This window comes from Leucopleurus acutus (genome assembly GCF_964270905.1).
Source record: "Leucopleurus acutus genome assembly, chromosome: 5".
NCBI classification, from domain to species: Eukaryota; Metazoa; Chordata; class Mammalia; order Artiodactyla; family Delphinidae; genus Leucopleurus; species Leucopleurus acutus.
The window spans coordinates 68,345,870-68,367,991 of record NC_139147.1 but is presented as its reverse complement, the minus strand read 5'-3'; the positions used below and the strand labels follow the sequence as shown (position 1 = coordinate 68,367,991).

Here is a 22,122-nt window from a genome sequence, read left to right as displayed (position 1 = left end):
GATGTTGAGCACCTTTTCATGTACCTATTGGCCAGTTGTATATCTTTTTGGAAAAATGTCTATTCAGATACTCTATTTTAAAATCAAATTGTTTGGGGTTTTTTCTATTGTTGTATGAGTTCTTTATATATTTTGGATTTAACCCCTTATCAGATATACGATTTGCAAATATTTTCTCCCATTCAGTGGGTTCTCTTTTCATTTTGTTTATGATGTCCTTTGCTGTGCAGAAGATTTTCAGTTTGATGTAGTCCCACTTATTCATTTTGCTTTTGTAATTTTAGTGTCAAATCTAAAAAATCATTGCTAAGACCAGTGCTGAGGAGCTTACCCATATGTTTTCTTGTAGGAGTTTTATGGTTTCAAGTCTGTTTGTTCTACCTCAGAAGTGCCACTGGAATTTTGATAGGGATAGCATTGAATCTGTAGATTGCTTTAAGTAGTATGGATATTTTAACAATATTAATCCTTCCAATCCATGAGCATGAACTATCTTTCCATTTATTTGTATCTTCTTCAGTTTCTTTCATCAATGTTGTATATTTTCATGATACAGGTCTTTCACCTCCTTGGTTAAATTTATTCCTGGGTATTTTATTCTTTTTGATGCAATTATAAATGGGATTGTTTTCTTAATATCTCTGTGACAGTTCACTAAAGATTAGCTATTTCAAGTCAGACAGAGAAAGACAAATACTGTATGACCTCACTGATATGCAGAATCTGAAAAAAAAAACTCATAGAAAAAGAGATCAGATTTATGGTTACTAGGAGTAACCATAAATTACTCCTAGTAAAGCGGGGTGAGGGTGGGAGGAGATTGGAGAAAGGCGGTCAAAAGATACAAACTTCCAATTACAAGATAAATAAGTACTAGGGATGTAATGTACAGAATGATAATTGTAATATTGTTATTTATAAGAAAAAATAGGGCTTCCTTGGTGGCGCAGTGGTTGAGAGTCCACCTGCTGATGCAGGGGACACGGGTTCGTGCCCCGGTCTGGGAAGATCCCACATGCTGCGGAGCGGCTGGACCAGTGAGGCATGACTGCTGAGCCTGCGCGTCCGGAGCCTATGCTCCGCAACGGGAGAGGCCACAACAGTGAGAGGCCCGCATACTGCAAAAAATATATATATATACGTATATACATATATACGTATATATATATATATGAAAAAATATATTTGGTCAGAATGACCAAATATTTTTCCCATATATACAGTATTTGGCTTGTGCTTGGTATCTGAAGCGGAAGGCAGTCTTGGGCACTGAGCCCTTACCTGTGGAATCTGATTCCATCTCTGGGTAGATGATGTCAGAATTGAGTTGAATCCTCAGACACCCTGCTGGCGTCTGAGAATTGCTTGTAGGCACAGGGAAGCCTCCATACACATTGGAACTGGGTCCAGAAACCTTCTTTAATGACTGTAGTTAACACTACTATATGATGGATATGAAAGTTGTTAAGAGAGTTCTTGTCACAAGAAAAAAATTCTTTTCTTTTTATTGTATCTGTGTGACATGATGGATGCTAACTAAACTTATTGTGGTATTCGTTTCACAATATATGTAAGTCAAACCATTATGCTGTATACCTCAAACTTATACAGTGATGTATGTCAACTCTATCTCCATAAAGCTGGAAAAAAGCTAATAAACTACCAGAAAAAAAAATAGCTATTTCTCATGTGACATCAATATTAGAAACATGTATTTCATAAAAATGAACAACTCACATGTCATTTTAGACATCACAGACTGCTGGGGAGAAGCCTGAGATCCTTCTCTTTTTTTCATGATGGCATAAAACACATCCAGTAATTGAGGCAGAAAGATAACAACTTTAACTTTTTTCATAGACTGGACCAATCCTTTCTGAATAAAGTCTTCAATGGCATCAATTATGGCTGCTGCAACCTTATCTGGGTCTTGGTTGGCACTTCCTAGAAAGGCAAATAATAAAAATGATTGGGGAAAAAAAAGATCCAACTGGATTTGAAAAAGAAGACCCAACTGGAGAAGGCTGAGGAATAAATTAGGGATTCTGATTCTCAGAATAAATTCCCACTCCTCAACTCTTTCATCACCATGGACTTTTCTAAAATGCATCAGCAGACACCCTTGAAGTCCTAGATGTAACGGGGAGTTTTTGTTCCAGGATGTCGGGAACAGCCCAACAATGAACAAAGGGCCCAGAAACATAACTTGGTGTCTGATATCTTATTTGCTCTATTCAGCTGATCCCAGCTCACTATGTTCCTCCGTGTTACAGAGCACAGTTAACCTTTCTTGGCTCACTGGTGTCCTCAAAAGATCCACAAAAAGCAAAAGATGCTAATGTATGTTGAAATGTCATGCTCTTTAAAGAGAACAGGTCTTCCCTGGTGGTACAGTTGGTTAAGAATCCGCCTGCCAATGCAGGGGACACAGGTTCGAGCCCTGGTCCAGGAAGATCCCACATGCTGTGGAGCAACTAAGCCCATGTGCCACAACTACTGAGCCTATGCTCTAGAGCTCGCGTGCCACAACTACTGAAGCCCGTGCCCTAGAGCCCATGCTCCGTAACAAGAGAAGCCACCGCAATGAGAAGCCTATGCACCGCAACAAAGAGTAGCCCCCACTTGCCGCAACTAGAGAAAGCCCATACACGGCAACGACGACCCAACGCAGGCAAAAAGTAAATAAATAAAAGAGAGCTAATTATAAATAAATTAATTAACTTAAAAAATAAAGAGAACAGCATTATTTTTGGTTCAGTCATTTCTTGACTATTACGTATATATCCTTATTCTCTCAGATGTCTTTGGGGACCTGATTTAAACCGAGCTCATTTCGTAAGACACCTAGAGCCATAAGCTATTTGTTATAATCTATAATTCTTTGCATACAAGTTATCCATGAGCCTCCAGAAGTTTTTCGTCCCACGGTCACTGTGATTTTAGCTGACCTGCAGGGTTCAAGGTTGCCACCTGAGCAAGGTCTTTTCCTATTTTAAGCATGCTCCACATCTTGTTTCTCAAGCCTACTGGCTAGGTAAGATCATGAAAAGTTCCTTGAAAAGGCTCACGAAAAGCCATGGAAGCAGTTCCAGGTGAATAGCAGCTGTCACATTGCGGGGTGGGGAGTGGGCAATGTGAAAGTCCTCTGGCCAACTTGGTGTGATAGACGAAGGGCCTACTTGGGTTATCCCTGTTGACCGTGCCCACTATTACTGCAGAAAGGAGAGCAGACCTCTGTGGCTTGGCTATGGGGACAACTGTAGGAATGTAGACAATCCCCATATAAAACTAACCTAGAAGGTTTGTGCAGGTTGTTTTTTTTTAATTAGATGATCAGGGAAAGAGGGAGATTCTCCATTGCAATGTTGTAGTTATTCCATGCTATCTGGAAGAATTTAAATGGGAATGTTCAGATATATTCATTCACTCTCAATAACCTAAGCACTTGGGACACAGAGGATGTGATATGTGGGGATGAACAGGTGTTCAACAGGTGAAGTATGGACACCTGAGGGAAAGGCTACACCAGACAGAACTGTGTAAGAAGTGTGATATGTTGAACCTGGCGTGTTCAGGGGAACAGGTTTGTTTTTGAGAAAGATAAACGGGGGAGGTAGGGGGGTAGGTGGAGGAGGCACTGGAGCAGGGAGCCAGGTCTAAACAGGAGAATTTAAATAAAGGTTTAGGCAAAAGACAAGAGCTGAACAAAGAGACCAGGCCAGAATGAAGAGCTGGCTGTAGGGATTGAGGAGATATTTAGAAAGTAAAGTCAGCAGGACCAAGTGGCCAACTGGCTTTATACTTGCCCCTTTGTTCCCCGTCTTTTGCCACCCACAGCCTTCACGTGTATTTCATAAGTCCTGTTGCACTGCAGTTGTTTATTGACATGTCTGTGTCTCACAGAAGGCCAGGTGCCCCTTGTGGACACCAGGTGCCCCTTATCTTAGTCATCTTTCTATCCCTGCTGCCTCAGCTCAGTGCCCGGCACATAGCAGACACTCAGTAAATATTTAATCAAACTAATTAATAAACTAATGCACATAGGCGTGATGAAGAAGGTAGAGTCAAGGATTCTAGATAGAAAGTGATGTTTTTAACATGCTCAGGGATATAAGAGGAAGGGCAGGTGTGGGGGAGAAGACAATGAACTGGAGTTTGGAGTTTGCTTTGAGCTTGAAGTACTTGCAGGTACCAGTGAGCACCCATTCTCTCCCCTCAAGCCTGTGAGGAACAGTGAGAGGGCTTCCTTTACTGCTAGCAACTGTCTCAATCACAGTCTCAATTCAACTCATAATCACTACTAAGGGAGAAAGGTCCCCATCTGTTAGTCTAAGGGCCTGCTCAGGTGGTGACAGAGACAGGTAAAGAAGATGAGGAAGGAGAATTTGCTAACCTTGATTTACTTGTGCAGACCAGCAATGCAACCAGGTCAGTGGAAAAAACAACAGGTTTGCAGTAAGCCAGAAGTAATTATACAAAACTAAAACTGCCTCATTTCCTTATTTCTTCTTTGACTCCACCCAGGGACTCCCTTGGGAAGGTCTGTGCCACCCTTAGGCTGCCTGCTTTCTTGGCACAAATAAAGTTAAGATGGAAACACAAGACAAGAGCTCAGAGGAAAAAGCAGATGGAGATAGAGACTGGGGAATCATTAGTGGGTGTCCATAGAAAATGATAGATGATAGATAGATAGAGGATACATAGATGATAGACAGACAGATAATACATTGGCTAATCTGCTAGGATTGAATGATACTACAAGGGGAATGAAAGCATAAAGGGAATATAAATTATACTTTCAGAAACAGAGAGCTAAGGAGACATAACATTCTATGTGGGAACATTAAGAGGAATGAAAAATAAGAGAAATCAAAGTATGGGAAAGAGAATTAGAAGAAGGCCCAGAAAGTGACAAAGATGGTTAGGTTTATTAAGGCTAAACTTTTGGAGGGCCTAGAATGCCAGTGTGAGACACTCAAACTTAGGTTCCTGAGCAGTGGAATGGTTAATCCAGTGCTGAGCCTTCTCTTTCTGGGACCAGTCAGCTCCATTCCACTTCAAGCCTGAGAGTATTTGCCTCCCCTGAGCAGCTCTCTTAAAGGAGACCAAGCAGGAATCCCTGATTAATGCACATGACTCAGGTTGCTGGGGAAAGAGCTCAAAGAGCATCACCTTACAAATGATAAGCCCAAAGCACCATCCTTGTAAATGAAGACTCATACAATCATTATGTAGTTTAAGGAAAATAAGAAACTTCCAAGAGGCAGGCAAGCTGAAAGGAGGAAGGTGGAGAGTTTCTGACCCATTAGAACCCACTGGATTCTGGCAACTGAGAGGTCGCAATGCCCCACGGCCAGCCCACTGTCAAGGAGGTAAGAGAAGATAGACAGCCATGCTGTCTGAGAGTCGGCCATGGGGAGGCGGAAGTCCATGCACTGATGTTTCCATGGAGAGGGGATGGAGGGGAAGTCAAAGACTAAATAATGGGGGATGTGTAGAGGATGGAAAAGAGAAAGGAGCTCATGAAAGCAATGAGAGATGGACTTTCTTTCCTTTCCCCTCCCTTCCTCTCCCTTCCCTTCCATATTAGAAAGCAAATGTCTACTATCCCAATACTCTCTTCAGTTTTCTTCAGTTTTCTCTTTTTTACTTAAACTATCCACAGACTTTGCTCCTTCCCTCGGGGGCTGCCCTGGCTTGAGGAAGCTGCCCTGATGTAGACTCAGCAATAAGTACATTAGCCATCAGCACCAATTCCAAGGGAAACTGGTTACCTTGGGATTTAGCCTTGACAGCCAGAGGCTACAAACCTGTCCCGATGGCTGGGAGGCAAACGGATGAGTAATTCCGCTTTTCACACTCTTGCAAAACACAGGAAACCGATCTCTTGACATTATTTCCACCAATGACGTGAATAATATTCTTGCACTTCAATAATCCACCTTTGGTAATTATATAATCTCTGTGGCCCCCTTGAGCTGGGAAACACAAGACAAAAAGATGCAAAATTAGATGCTGAACCCACTCTTTTTAATACATCTTTATTGGACTATAATTGCTTCACAATGCTGTGTTAGTTTCTGTCGTACAACAAAGTGAATCAGCCAAAGACATACATATATCGCCATATCCCCTCCCTCTTGAACCTCCCTCACACACTCCCTATCCCACCCTTCTAGGTGGTCACAAAGTACCAAGCTGATCTCCCTGTGCTATGCTGCTGCTTCCCACTAGCTATCTATTTTACATTTGGTAGTGTATATATGTCCATGCCACTCTCTCACTTGGTCCCAGCTTCCCTCTCCCCCTCCCCGTGTCCTCAAGTCCATTCTCTATGTCTGCATCTTTATTCCTGCTCTGCCACTAGGTTCATCAGTACCTCTTTTTTTCTTTTTAGATTCCATATATATGCATTAGCATATGGTATTTGTTTTTCTCTTTCTGCCTTACTTCACTCTGTATGACAGACTCTAGGTCCATCCACCTCACTACAAATAACTCAATTACATTTCTTTTTATGGCTGAGTAATATTCCATTGTATGTATGTGCCACATCTTCTTTATCCATTCATCTATCAATGGACATTTAGATTGCTTCCACGTCCTGGCTATTGTAAATAGTGCTGCAGTGAACATTGTGGTACATGTCTCTTTTTTAATTATGTTTTCCTCAGGGTCTATGCCCAGTAGTGGGATTGCTGGGTCATATGTAGTTCTATTTTTAGTTTTTTAAGGAACCTCCATACTGTTCCCCATAGTGGCTGTATCAATTTACATTCCCACCAACAGTGCAAGAGGGTTCCCTTTTCTCCACACCCTCTCCAGCATTTATTGTTTGTAGATTTGGGGTTGATGGCCATTCTGACCGGTGTGAGGTGATACCTCATTGTAGTTTTGATTTGCATTTCTCTAATAATTAGTGATGTTGAGCATCTTTTCATGTGCCTCTTGGCCATCTGCATGTCTTCTTTGGTGAAATGTCGATTTAGTCTTTGAACCCACTCTTTGATTGTTTAAAAAACAAAATGTCTGAATTGGCAGATAAAGCATTTTATGTGAATAAGAAACTCCTGAAATACTACCTTTGATGAATCTTTCTCGCCTCTCTTTTTAACTGTGAGATGACTTTTCACTTCTAATTCTCTACAACTGGAATTCTTTAGTAAAAGGTATGATTTTAAGATCAATATGTTGTCTCCCCAATCCCAGGACTTTCCTCATCCTCCATAGCTTCCCCTATTCAGTCTTCACTTAAAACTTAGAACCAAAAAGATAGCATTGTGCCTTACCTTGATCAGAACATTCCATTTCCACACTTTTCCCGGCATGTTCTAAAATTGCTTTCGAGACCCCTGCATGAGAAAAGCAAGATGTTTACACACATGAATAAAAAAAATTACAGGACATCTGGATCAGAATGATTGCCTAATTATCTAAATGCTTTCCCCATCATCAAAGGAACCCTATAACTTGGGTATTTCTGATAACAAAGGAGAAAAACTCATAAAAGAGCTGTTCCCGATTATGAGAAACAATGTCAAAATAATTTTCAAATGATGAATTAATAGCAATAAGCCAAAGTTGTAGAAACCAGTTTGGCTATAGCAACTCCTTCACAGGCTCTACTGTGACTATTACACTAGTCAAAATTCCGTAAGTCAAGTACCTGCTTTGAGATTAAATGTCTTTGATGTTGAATTTACAATCACATCTGCCTCTTCTTTGGTGATATCTCCAGAGGCTACCTGGAAAATGATGGGCCCAATCTTCATTTCATGCACTCCTGAATCAGGGTTAGAAATAGTCCCATATAAACCTGATAAGAAAAAAAAAATAGACTCAGTAACAAGTCGACAACAGCAAGAATGACTTAGGTCTCATGGTTCTCACCTGTGCCCCTCTCATCTCTCCCTCTCTCTCTCCCTCTCTCTCTCTCTCTCTCTCTCTTTCTCTCTCTCTCTCTGTCTCTCTCTCTGTGATCTCTGGCATTTAACCTGGCCCTGGCCTTGAGCCCCTGATGGTCTGTTTCTGGAAAAGGATTATAAAATATAATACATATCAAACATGGCCTTCTGCTGCTGGCTGAGGTGAATTAGCCCACTTGAGCCTTTCTTTCCCACTGACTACAAGTAAAAACATGGGACAAATACAAAAAGCCACTCTGAGAACTGAGACATGCACAACAGCAGGCAGACTGGGGAAAGGAGTCAAAACTTGAAGGAGGGCTTCCCTGGTGGCGCAGTGGTTGAGAGTCCGCCTGCCGATGCAGGGGACACGGGTTTGTGCCCCGGTCTGGGAAGATCCCACATGCCGCGGAGTGGCTGCACCCGTGAGCCATGGCCGCTGAGCCTGCGCGTCCAGAGCCTGTGCTCCGCAACGGGAGAGGCCACAACAGTGAGAGGCCCGCATACCGCAAAAAAAAAAAAAGGAAGGAGCAGCCTGTGCTGCTTCCCATTTTGTTTTGTTTTGAAATTTTTCCTCTTTTCTCTCCCAGCTTTGACCCAAGCATGGCCCTAGTTACAGAACTACACAATGAGAACAGGCAGCAAAACTCTCAGAGAATCTCTGTCTTTGCGGCCAGAGGACTGGGAATATGGGTCCCTGTGAGCTGAAGAGTATGGCAGAGAAGCCTCATTATGTTCCATATTTTTCCTTTTTAAATCCAGGCCCTGTACCAAGGTGCCCCGGTTGCAGAACTCCACAGTGGCACCGCAGGGAGCTAAAACTCTGAAAGACATTCTGTATTTCTGTCCAGAAGAATCAGGAAAAAGGGCCTTGTGGTCTGAAAGGTGTATATGTGGTGTATGGGAAATCCCTGTGTTTTTGTTTATTTGGTCCCCTCCCCTCAACCCTCACCCCCTCTGCTTTGCCCAAGGGCACCCCTGATCACGCAGAATAATGAGGCAACAGAACAGGCAGCTTCAACTCTGAGAGAACCTTGTGCTTCTGGCCAGAAGACCTGGAAAATGGGCTTTTGCAAGTCAGAGAATGTAAGGGGAACGCTGGAGTGGTGACCCCCTGTTCTGTGTAAGACTGGAGTCAACCCTGAGCTCACCCCAGAGCTGTGCACGTGGGGCAGACCCAAGCTGCACAGCAAAGGCCTTGAGAATGGAATTGACCTTGGAACCACTGCCCACACAGAAAGTGAGGCAGAACTTGTAGAATGACATTAACTGATTGGCTACCTGCTCAAACAAACAAACAAAACAAGCACCATTTTCCAGAGGATTTTAACAGGACCCAAGTCTTACAACACGATGTTTAAAATGCCCATTCTATAATCCAAAATTGCTTGTCATACAAAGAACCAGGAAAATGTGACCAATTCTCAAGGATAAAGACACTCAATATAGATGCTAATCCCAAGATGATTCAGATGTTGGAATGATCAGACAAAGACTTCAAAGCATCTACTATAACTACGCTCCCTGAGGTCGAAGTAAACACACTTGAATGCATGGAAATGATTTGGAATGAATGGAAAAATAGGGGTCTCTGCAGAGAAATATAAACTATAAAATAAGAATCAAATGGACATTTCAGAACTTAAAAATACAATATTTGAAATCGAAAATTCACTGGATTAGCTCAATAGTATAGTAGACAGAGAAAAGAATCAGTGAATTTGGAGGTAGATTAATAAATATTATCCAATCTGAAGAACAAAGAGAAAAAAGACTGGGAAAAAAAAAAAAAAAAAAAGAACAGACCCTCAGAGACATTATCAGAAGGCTTACCATTCATGTTATTGGAGCACCAGAAGGAGAGGCGAGAGAGACCAGTACAGAAAAACATATCTGAAGAGATGACTGAAAAATCCCCAGATCTGAAGACATACATACTCAGATTTAACAAGCTTCAGCAAACTCCAAATAGGATAAATTCAAATATAAGTAGCTTTGACAGAGGAGAAGCATTTGGTTGGTATCATCTCTTTAAATGTGTCTATTTCTGAAAACACTTATCACATCATCCTTAGAAAATAGTAGCCTCATCATCACCACTTAAAGACCCATTGTACAGATTATATAATCTGGCCTGCCTACTCTTTCACCCCAGATCACATAAACATGGCCAGTGTCTTGCATGCTCAGGTGTGTAGAGTATAATTTATTATCTTCTTTATCACAAATTGTTTTTTTCATAAAAATTATCCTATCATTTTTCACTTAACACTGAATACTTATTTAGCAACTAAAAATAATTTCTCTATTTAAAAGCTTTATTGAACCTTGTGTATCTTCAGCCTTGGGAACTTGGTCACTGATGAAATTTCCATTAGCCCTTCTGGCAAATTCATCTGAGAATGCCTAGAAATACAAAGACAGTTTTAATCACTACAGTTCTCTGTAGATGAATGAATTTGATTCATCAGACCTTCTGATCCTACATGCACAAATATTTAGGAGAGAACAATTCTCAGAGTATCATGTATTTTCATTATAGATTTTTACGTTATGAAAAATTCATAAATTCTATTTCTGTAAATACAAACTATGAAAACTATCAAAGATGTGAACAAAAATATAACTACAATACTATTTGTAATTGAGAAAAAAATAAACAGTTTAAAAATCCAACAGGGAAATGGTTAAATAAATTTTAGTATGTCCATATGTTGGAGTATTTATCAGCCATTAAAAATTATGTTTTCAAAGAATAGTTAATGGAATAGGGAAATGCTTATTTCATACTATTAAATGAAAAAAGAATGATACTAAATTACATTATATAATACCACGTTTAAAAGTCCACATATATAAAAGAAGACTAAGATGAAATACAACTAAAAGAATTTATGCATTTTTTATTGTTTAAAGTTTCTACAATGAACATGTATTACTTTCATAATCAGTAAAAGTAAATACTTTGTTGTTGTTAAAACTACAGTGTTAAGAGAAAGACAATCACAAGGACCCAAACACTTCAGTTTTTAACTTCTTATTTGTACCAGGAGAGAAACAGCTAGGGGAGTAGTGTTTTTGGAGCAAGAGGCTGGAATTCCATTTCTTTGCCTGGTTAGTGACACCCCAAAATCATCACTTTCTTCCTCCTTGTAAACAAGCAACAGGAAATTTTGTTGGAAAAAAAAACAAGTAACATCTTGGCTAAAAGGCTGATACAATAATGGGAGAAGGACCAGGAGAGACTACAGAGCCAGGGTTCTCCAGGCACCAGGCACGTGATCTACAGGTGTAAAGGTGGACAGGTGTAAAGCTGGACTGGTTTGACTCTGGAGAACTAGAGAGGAGCTGCCATTTGGCCACAGCGAACTGTTCAGGCAGAAATCCATGTCCAAGGTGCCAGAACTTTTGAATTTTTAGGTCCCAGTGGACATCTGGAGTTTTATGTGACAAGTTTGATTCCTAAATGCCAGCAACTGATTCAAATTTTTTAAAAATAGCCCAAATAAAGCACATCTAAAGGCTATGTTCCGACCATAGGCTGCTGGTGCAACCTCTGTTACAGTCTCCACCTATAAATATTTCAATAAGTTTTGCTGATTTTTGTGAAAATATGACCAAAGCTTAACTGTCTTTAAAAGTCTTAAGAGAAAAATTGTCACAGCCACGTATGGAGAATCAGTACTATTTCCGATGGCAATAAAGATGTCTGTATAGACTAATCCCTTTACAAAATACTTGCAGAATTTGAATCTTTAGGAAAGATAACAAAGGCTGACGATGCACAGAAAGAGTGAGATTCGAGGGTTCAGATCCATGTCACAGGACTCACTTCCCTACAATGAACTCAGCCATTCATTCAAAAACTCTCAGCACTTCATGTCTCTAGTTCATTTTATGTGTATAAATCTTAGCTCCCAAAGTAATTATGATTTATAGGAGGGAGAGTACATGCAACATACCCATTCTGTAATCCACATCACTTTGTACAATGCAAGTCATAGGGAGGTTGTTCACACAGCATTTATTGACTAGAAATGACTGTAGTTATGCAGGCCAACTAAATGGACCACATATTTTGCCCAGGTGGTTTAGCTGTCTGATTAGCATTTAGATTTGTTTGCTTCCAAAGTATTTAAAGGTAGTGTCTAGGTCCAGAAAAAAAATTAAGTATGACCTAAAAATTCAGTTAGTCCAATGATCTATGGACATCTCTTGGGTTGCTAGCCTTAATCTGTTTAATTCTTGCATTATCATGGAACTTTTCAAACAATTAATATCATCTACTCTCCTGGACTCTAAGGACTTGCAGGGCAGGAATAATGGCCTCATATTAAATGCCTCTTGTTCCCCCATAATGCTGAGTCCAGAGGCTTACTCACAGCTGGTGTTCAGCAAACGTGAGCTGGTTGATGGACTCTCTGTGACCAAAGATGGTTCTGGTATTTCTGGTCTCAACCGTCTTACTCCTATGGGGATGTGCTGAGCCTTCAGTTGTATCTTATTCTGACATTCTCCTATTTGTAGGACCACAACTGAGCTTTTATATTATGTATTAAAATTTCTATGTTCATATGGAAGGAAATTCTATAGATTAGAAGAGGCTTAAGGGATATGTCAACTCCATTGCAATATTTGGGCCTTATTTGGATTCTGATTGAAACCAACAAGCTATAAAAACAAAATAAAATACTTATGAAACAGTTGGAAATGTGAACACTGACATGATAATTGATGAAATAAAGGAATGACTGCCAATTTCTTTTAGGTGTGAAATAGTATTGTACTTAGATTACTTTTGAAAAAGAATCCTAATGTCTAAAACAAATACTGAATTGTTTATGGGTAAAAGGTATATATGGGATCTGCTTCAAAAACAGTATGGGAGGAAGGGAAATAAATGGAGATAGAGATGAAACACACTGGGCATAGGTTGATAACTATGAAGCTGAACGATGGGTACAAGGGATTTCATTATACTATTTGGTTTACTTTTGCATATGTTTCAAATTTTTCTTAATAAGAAGTCAAATTTTTTTCTATATCCAAAAATGTGCTTGAAATTTGCCGTGCTGCAACTAGTCCACACTACTCTTTTACTTTCCTGTGTGAAAATACATGAAAGAAACAACCTATCAGACCAAGAAGATACTTGAACACGTTAGGGCTCAGTTGCCAAAATAACGAGTAATGAGAAAGACTGTACCTGAATATTTCCATGATCACTTGGGTGCAACAGAAAGCAAACCTCTTGTAAAGTTGTGGGTTGATTCCTGCTACTGAATTTGAACACTTCTGAGGTGATTAATTCAGCAAAAATGTTTTTAGGAAACCCCAGATTTCCTGTTCCTATTGCTGGAAATGCAATTGAGTTTAAGGACAAACTCTCAGTGATTTCCAAACATTCTCTGATTATGTTTTCCATGATCTGAAAAGCACAAAGCACATTCTTATACATTTTGCCTGGAAATCAGAGTTCGAACAAAAAGAACAAGAATTTAGCAACTCTGTGATCTCTCTCTACTCCTTTTTCCTTTCAACAAAAGGCAGGTTAAGGGCAGTCAGAAGGGGAAAGGAAAACAGAGGAGTAAAAAAGGAAAAGTAAAGAAGAATGTGTGAGACCCTCCAAAAAGATTCAAACTCACTCAGCAATGAAGGAAAGAAGCAAAGCAGCTACTGTTCTGTTCCTTCAGTCTCTTCCACTCTTCATGCCCTCACTTTTCCTTCCTCACTAAAGAGTGCTATCTTCAATAATTCTTCCCCGAGTCCCAGCAATGGTTGAGAACTGTAATCAATTTCTATTATTAACTGGTCCTTGGGAGAAGTCAGCTACAGCTGAAAGAAACGGCTATGAGAATGTGCTGTTATTACAGAACAGACACAGCCAGGGTTCAAGCTACATTCTACTGAAAGGAGAGTCCAAAGGGCTACTTAATTTCCTGGAGAATTTAAAACCAGGTCCCACCTTGTGTGAAGATGTGCTGTCATTTGTCCAGTCCGGAGCCACCACGTGAAGCACACGGTGGCAGTGCAGATTGCAACCACTGGTTTGGATAACTGTGCCGACCCCAACAGCCACCCCTTGTCCAGCTGTCTTCAGCTCCTCCTGGAGCTTTTGTCCCGCTTTTTCCAAGAGGGCCTTGGAAAGGGGCCCTCTATTGAGCTCAAGATCCGACGAAATGGAGTTGACAACCACATCGGTCTTAAAGACAAAACCAACAATTTGTTTCAAATTGTAAGAAAAAGCATTCATCAAGGATTACTGTATTTGAGCCCCCGGGCTTGGCACAATGGGGGACAACTAAGATGATTAAGTTTTCAGAGATTGAAATACCACCCCAAAAGAGAGTGTTATTAGATACTTATTTAAATAACACTCTAGGACAAAAGAGAGCTGTCAAAGAGCAATACATAAATGGTATGGGATCACCAAAGGAGTCCAGAGGAAGTGCCTTCAGAGGCTAGTAAAGACACTATGAGCGATGTGGTGTCTGAGAAGTGGGAATAGTTGCAGCAGGCAGAGATGGGGAAGGGGCAACAGCATGGACAGAAGCATGGCAGGTTGTGAGCGGCAAGGAGATCAGTTTGACCTGATAGAGAGCTTCTGCAGCAAAATGGTGCCAGCCAGGCTAGAAATGTTACTCTGAGCACAGACTACAGAAGGCCTCGAGTGCCAAGCCAACTGGACTTCCCAGCAGCAGTGAAGAGCCATGGGAGCTTTTTCAGCAGGACAGTTAATGTGAGCAGATTAATCAGGCTTGACTAAGACACCAAGAGAAGACAGGAGAGGGACTGTGACCAAGTGATTGTCAAAGCTGCCCCACGTGGGTCACTGAGGAGTAATGCAGAGCAGGTCTTGGCTTCAGAGGGCACACACCTATGGGAGTGAAAGGCACGGAAGGAATGTCTTACTACTCAGCGTTCAAGGTGAATGAGGATTGGAACTCAATCCAATTACTGACCCTTGGCCAAAAGAGATTTTTGTTTATTTGCTTGTTCTTTTCAATGAGAAACAAAATTATTTTTAATATTTTGAAATAGAGCAATGCACATTCCAACCCTAGCTCCATCAGTTGTTAAATGTGGGATTTGGGCAAATTATTTAACCCCTCTAAATCTCATTCCTTCATCTGTGAAATGAGAATAATAATAATCCTGGAATCTGCCTCATGGCACTGAATAAGAAGATGCATGTCAAGCACTTAGTAGAGTGCCTGGCTCATAGTAAACAGTGTTAGCTATTATTCTTGTAATTATGATTTAAGCTTACTGTAAGTAGAGATCTAATTTTTTACAATCTCTTTCCATATTTTAAACAAAATGAAAAATATTTTAAACCAAGTAACAACTTGAACAAAACAGGAGGATGACCCACAGGATGGGAGAAAATATTTGCAAATCATATATCTGTTAAAGGACCTGTATCCAGAATATATAAAGAACTCTTAAAATTCAATAATAAAAAGGTAACTCAATTTTAAAGTAAGCAAAGGATGTGAATAGACTTTTCTCCAAATAAATATGCAAATGGCCTTCCCTAAGCATCCCTGCCCCAGGACTGCCCATATTCGCCCAGCTCAGAAAGTTAACACCTGGCACAGCAGGGGGCTTCCAGGACTGTTTGGATTAGTTAGAGCCTGTGTTGAAAAGGTTGCTAAGTACCTTTTTAAAGTATTTTTAAATACTTTAAATGCTAAGTATTTTTAAAAAACATGTCACCCCCTGGCAGAGCTATAAGAATTGTCCCCACATAATACCCAGACCTTCCCCAGGTCACTTTCTACCTTCCTCCCTACATTTTCTTAATGGTGTTGGGAGCTGATGGTCCCTCAAACTCAGAACCCTCTGGTTCAGTTCCGCTGATAAGATTACTGTCTTCCGTCCCCGTGTTATGCTCTAATTTTTCTGCATCTGCTATCAGTGAATGTGACAGGAAATTAACCTTAGATATGCCAAAATATGACAGGTGTAAGAGCACTGAAAAAGCATAGAGGGCCTCGTAAATGTTAGGTATTATTGTGGATTTTCACACTTACTGGAAACTAGTGATCGGAACATGCTATCAGCTCCCCCGGGTAATTGGCCAATCTCAATTAGTGAATGCCTTGGTGAAGTAGCCCAATTTTCTAAGGAAACCTGTTTCAAGGCAGGGATGGAGGGCATGGGATTCTCCCCTTGATCCTAATCTCCCTTTAGCAACAGGCTAACTGGAGTCCCAGCACGCTGGTGGGTGTTCTGAAAACAGGGGCACTCACTGTAGCACTCTGCACATCTCCTTCCACCAACAGGATCCTCAGGCCTTCTGGGGACACCAGACTTGCTCCTTTTCCATGATCTTTTCTCAAGTTGGGCTGGACTGCTGCTGGTAAACTGGGCAGGGAAGCAACATCAGGCAGGGTGTCTTTAAATATAATTTTTGCACTTTCAGCAAAGGCCTCAACAGTCTTCTCAGCTATATCCACAAGGTAAACCTCTTTCAAGCTGCATCCATCCTGTTTACACTGGAACCATTCCTTGATCGCCAAAATAATGGTCTGCACACACTGGGGTAGGGGAAAGCCGAAGGCTCTGGAACTAATAGCAGGGATGGCTATGGATCGGTACTTGTGTTTTACAGCCAAATGGAGACTTTCTTTTACAACAGTCTTTAACTGCCACACACATTTCTGGGCATCATCACTCTTCCACTGGGGCCCTACTGCGTGGATCACGTGGTGGTACGGGAGCTTTCCTGCTTTCGAGATGACGGCACAGGCAGGTAAGATCCTGGCCTGTCTTGTCTTCATTATCCGGTCACAGTCTTCTTGGAGCTCAGGGCCAGCTGCTTTTAAAAGAGCAGCCGCCAAGCCCCCCTTGAGCTTGAGTTCCTCATTGGCCGCATTCACCACCACCTCGACGGGGAACTGGGTCAAGTCTCCTTGCTGCACAATCAGCGAGACTCCAGGGGCTAAATCTGTCTGAAACAAGCACCTCTGCCCACCATCCTTCTGTAGTTCAATAAAACAACCAAATAACCTTCTGACCTCACTTTTATAATACCGTGCTTTATCCTGGAAGAACTGACTGGCTCCTGGCTTATCAATATGGAAGCTTTTAACGCAGACCAAATCCCAGGCTTGCGTGACAATGTTCTTTCCCTCCAGGACTTTGGTCTTTGGGCCAGTTAGTAAAATGCCTTTTCGCTTGTTCTCAGGATTAAAAATTACCTGAACATTCATCTTCTTTATCTTTTGCCACAGTAGCTTTTCTGCCCTTAAGTAATCAATAACTAAGGAAGGCTTTACTTCAATCAATTTCTCTATTTTTGTGTGTTTTTCCAGGAAGTCAAAAAGCAAGTCATAGATTTCATTTACTTCTCTCACACAGCCTGTGATGATGACCTGGGCTGTGGTTGCTGAAGTTACCTCATGGATTATTACAGTCTTTGAGGAGGAATTGTGTTTCTTACGCAAATTGCAAATGAGCCATTTCCATTTCTTACTGTTAAGAACTTCCCTGTCTTCAATGTCAATGCACTTATATTTTAAGGCTCTGACCATTTGCTTTGCAGCTTCTAACAGGACTTCAGAAAAAGCACCAGTTAAGAGAACAGTTGTGCCCTCTAGCTCATAAACTGCAAGAATGTTCTGTGCTATAAAGAGAGACTTAGAGAATTCTGCACAGTCAACCTGTTGCAGAAACTGAAAAACCTCTGGATAAACCTGAATGTTTCTCTGAGCCATGGTGTATACCTTTTCCTGGATTTCACACTTTACTTTATACACATCTGCAGGGAGTCCTTTGAAGTACATGTGTTGAGAGGCTTCATCATAAAAAATCTCCACCTCTGGGCACTCCGTGTGGAGATACTCCAGTACACCGCTGTACAACAGAAGTGAATACCTTCCTGGAGAAATGGCCAGTTTTTGCTTCAGACTTTGCTCTTCTCTTCTCATTTCTAGAATGGTGCTTTCTATTAAGTCCTTGATCTGTGGCTCAATGTTTTGTACATCCTCTGATTTCCCCACTAAGGTTGCAATCCCTGTTAGTGCATCAAACTCAATCAAAATCCTATCATCTTCTAAATTGTCTTTTATGATGTCCCATACTTTTGAATCCACTTTAAATGAGGTCACTGTATACTTAGACCGGATACCAGAGAATACTGCAGAAGCATCTTCCTGCCAGGTCTTGATTCTTGGTCTTCCTTGACTGACTAAGGTAGCTGCAGGTCTGATGATCACTTCACTGCCAAGCTGGCACAATGTTAGCTCACAGTGACAATGTCTCATTTCATCATTTATCTTGTCAATCAGGTGATTCTTCTTCTGCAAGAACTTCCATAAGGAAAGATCCAGTGATTCTCTGAATGGTGCTGGAAGCTTGATCAGAGGCTTCTCCTGTCCATACAGGGCTGTGCCCAAAGAAGTATAGTACGGGAACACAGAGAGCGGCATATTATTGAGGTCAAGTTTCTTGGTCATGATGGTGTCTAACACTTAAAGGAAAGAAATTAAGTAATCTCAGTGTAATATGTTTCAGATGAAAAAACAAGCAAACAAGCTTTCCTATTTTAGAGAAAAAAAAATCCTAATGTTTGTAGAACTTTGATGTTACATGCTATTAACAGCACTACTCCCAGAGTGCTCAAATATAAACTGATAAGTATTAACACTGCACAGGGATTCCTTATTTCATGGAATAATTACTTTCCAGCCAAGAACACTCTATGTTGAAATTCTGTTAAATAAATTCTATTTTTCTGTTTTTCTGATAACACTGATATATCACCACCAGGTTAAGAAAGACAGAAGAGGGACTTCTCTGGTGGCGCAGTGGTTGAGAATCCGCCTGCCAATGCAGGGGACACGGGTTTGAGCCCCGGTCCGGGAAGATCCCACAGGCAGCAGAGCAACTAAGCCCGTGCGCTACAACTACTGAGCCTGCGCTCTAGAGCCCACGAGCCACACTACTGATCCCTTGTGCAACAACTACTGAAGCCCACGCACCTAGAGCCCACGCTCCACGACAAGAGAAGCCACCGCAATGAGAAGACTGTGCACGGCAACGAAGAGTAGCCCCTGCTCGCTGCAACTAGAGAAAGCCCATGTGCAGCAACAAAGACCTGATGCAGCCAAAAATAAATAAATAAATAAATTTATTTAGACATTTCTCCAAAGAAGATATACAAATTGCCAACAAACGCATGAAAGAATGCTCAACATCATTAACCATTAGAGAAATGCAAATCAAAACTACAATGAGGTATCATCTCACACCGGTCAGAATGGCCATCATCAAAAAATCTACAAACAGTAAATGCTGGAGAGGGTGTGGAGAAAAGGGAACACTCTTGCACTGCTGGTGGGAATGTGAATTGGTACAGCCACTATGGAGAACAGTATGGAGGTTCCTTAAGAAACTACAAATAGAACTACCATATGACCCAGCAATCCCACTACTGGGCATATACCCTGAGAAAACCATGATTCAAAAAGAGTCATGTACCAAAATGTTCATTGCAGCTCTATTTACAATAGCCCGGAGATGGAAACAACCTAAGTGCCCATCATCGGATGAATGGATAAAGAAGATGTGGCACATATATACAATGGAATATTACTCAGCCATAAAAAGAAACAAAACTGAGTTATTTGTAGTGAGGTGGATGGACCTAGAGTCTGTCATACAGAGCGAAGTAAGTCAGAAAGAGAAAGACAAATACCGTATGCTAACACATATATATGGAATCTAAGAAAAAAAAATGTCATGAAGAACCTAGGGGTAAGACGAGAATAAAGACACAGACCTACTAGAGAACGGACTTGAGGATATGGGGAGGGGGAAGGGTAAACTGTGACAAAGTGAGAGAGTGGCATGGACATATATACACTACCAAACGTAAAATAGATAGCTAGTGGGAAGCAGCCTCATAGCACAGGGAGATCAGCTCGGTGCTTTGTGACCACCTAGAGGGGTGGGATAGGGAGGGTCGGGGGGAGGGAGACACAAGAGGGAAGAGATATGGGGATATATGTATATGTATAACTGATTCACTTTGTTATAAAGCAGAAACTAACACACCACTGTAAAGCAATTATACTCCAATAAAGATGTTAAAAATAAATAAATAAATAAGTAAAATAAAAAATAAAAAAATAGTGGTGAAATGCAAAAAACAAAAAAAAAAAGAGAGAGAGAGAAGAGTTTGGTCACCAGCAAGGGGATAATGTTTGCTCCAGTGTGAAGAATACTTTCCAGCTCAAAGCAAAGCTAATCTAAGAATCATGTTATTTATTTCTTCTTGTACAGTTGCACAGTTTCAGATTTCACAGATGACTTAGATTCTGTTAATACTTCTGAGAGGAGGAGCATAATAATAATTATAACAGCTTACTACGTGTCAGACAATATTCTAAGTGGTTTACATATATTTAATGCTCACAACAAACCTCTGAGGTAGAGACACGATTATTATCATCCCTTTTTACAATTGATAAAACTGAAGCTAGGAAATGTTAGGTAACTCGAATAGGGTCACACAGACTGTAAAGATCTGAGCTAAGATTCAAGCCAGTGTCTGTCTAACCCCAAAGCCCATGCTCTTGCCCCTGTTCCAAGGGTTCCAAACAAAGAGCATCCTCACAGTCATCAGAGAGCCCAGCCCCAGAGACTCTGATTCGATAAGTCCTGTACATCCCTTGTCCCTGCTCTAATCCCCTTCCTGCCACATTTACTATGACAGTCCCTGTGTGTGTGTAGGGGTACTCTTCTCCCCCAAACCCCTCCTCACTTTGTGTTAGTTATTAGACAGCTACAAGGGGTCTAAGCAGGAAGGGAATTAGAATGAACTCCAGTAACAACTTGGATTAAAACAGCATCTTGTGAAAAGATATTAAAAATAACTTCACCTTGTGCACGATTGGCTCCTAGGCCTGGAGCCAGACCTAATGAAAAAAAAGTGGCCTTCAGAGGCCCAGACTCATGGCTTCAACTTCCCACCATGGCCTGGAACAGATTCTGAGTACCAGTGAGTACCACCATGTGCCAAGCACTCTGCAGGTACAATTTAATTTGATCCTCACAACATTCCTCTGAGGTAAGTAGTAATGTGAGCCCTCTATTACAGATGGAAAATAGAGGCTTTGGTGGGTTAAAGTAACTTCCCCAAGATCACAAAGCTAGTAAGCACCAAAGCCAGGCATTTGGACTCAGGTCTGTCTGACCCAAGAACCATCACAGATATCACCTTAAAGTGGCTTAAGCTCTCCATCCTGTTTTCCTCCTCTGTTAAAAAAAAAAAAACAAAAAACGATATAACTGTGCAGGTTCTTAGGAGGATTCAGTGATGAGATACCATGGCAGAAAACACAGCAAAAGATCTCATGTAGGGACTTCCCTGGTGGTCTAGTGGATAGGACACTGCACTCCCAATGCTCCCTGGTGAGGGAACTAGATCCCACATGCGTGCCACAACTAAGAGTTCGCATGCCGCTACTCAAGATCCCGAATGAAGCAACTAAGACCCAGCACAGCCAAATAAATAAATAAATAAAATATTTTTTTAAAAAAAGATCTCATGTACAACAAGCATTCGATAAGAGTTCCCTTCCTTAAGATTTTGTGAATTGGATTCTGTGAAGTTGAACAAAATAATTTCAGAGTAAACTGCCTAACTTATTCCTCTCAAATGATCTATATAAAGTACAATATTGCTAAATAAATTCTGTTTTTAATTCAGCTTTATCTACAGTTTGCCTCATTATTAACTCATTGTAAGTGGTGAAATATCCTACAAGAAAAATTAATGTTATAGATGTACAGGAGATTGGGGGAAAGTGGAGAAGTTAGGAGCACAGATTATGGGGCCGGACTACCCAGGTTCAAATCCCGGCTCTGTCACTTACTAGCTGTGTAACCTTGGTCAAGTTATTGGCCCTTCCTGTGCCTCAGTTTCTTCATTTGTAAAACAGGGATTACAATAATAGCAACGCCCATAAAGCAGTGTCTGAGAATGCACTTGGTAGCACCCTGCAGAGCTGTGCAAGTGTAAGTCATATTCATAAGAAGACACAGCCAGAGAGAGAAAGGGAAAATCAGACACAGTGTATCTCAGACACAGAGAACAGGGAATGAGTGAGTTTTGAGGAGAAGGTGTGGTCAACATAGTCAGATGGTGCAAAGAGGTCAGGGCAAAGAGCAACTTTTGAGAGTGCCCTACGAGTGTGGCTCTAGCACA

General features: G+C 41.0%; 1 protein-coding gene across 2 annotated transcripts in view; it reads right to left on the bottom strand.

Annotated features, from left to right (window-relative positions):
* Positions 1-22,122, bottom strand: part of PARP14 (poly(ADP-ribose) polymerase family member 14) — a 49,417-nt gene that overhangs the window by 13,329 nt on the left and 13,966 nt on the right. Inside the window, exons 6-13 of one of the 2 annotated variants that reach the window (XM_082839713.1) lie at positions 16,160-18,381; positions 13,870-14,106; positions 13,111-13,332; positions 10,232-10,310; positions 7,667-7,816; positions 7,290-7,352; positions 5,811-5,978; positions 1,738-1,944 (exon numbers count right to left, since the gene is read on the bottom strand). In XM_082839713.1, coding sequence (XP_082695839.1) covers positions 1,738-1,944; positions 5,811-5,978; positions 7,290-7,352; positions 7,667-7,816; positions 10,232-10,310; positions 13,111-13,332; positions 13,870-14,106; positions 16,160-18,381 — 3,348 coding nt within the window. The remainder of the gene's footprint in view (positions 1-1,737; positions 1,945-5,810; positions 5,979-7,289; positions 7,353-7,666; positions 7,817-10,231; positions 10,311-13,110; positions 13,333-13,869; positions 14,107-16,159; positions 18,382-22,122) is intronic. The other variant, XM_082839714.1, reaches the window with a different exon arrangement.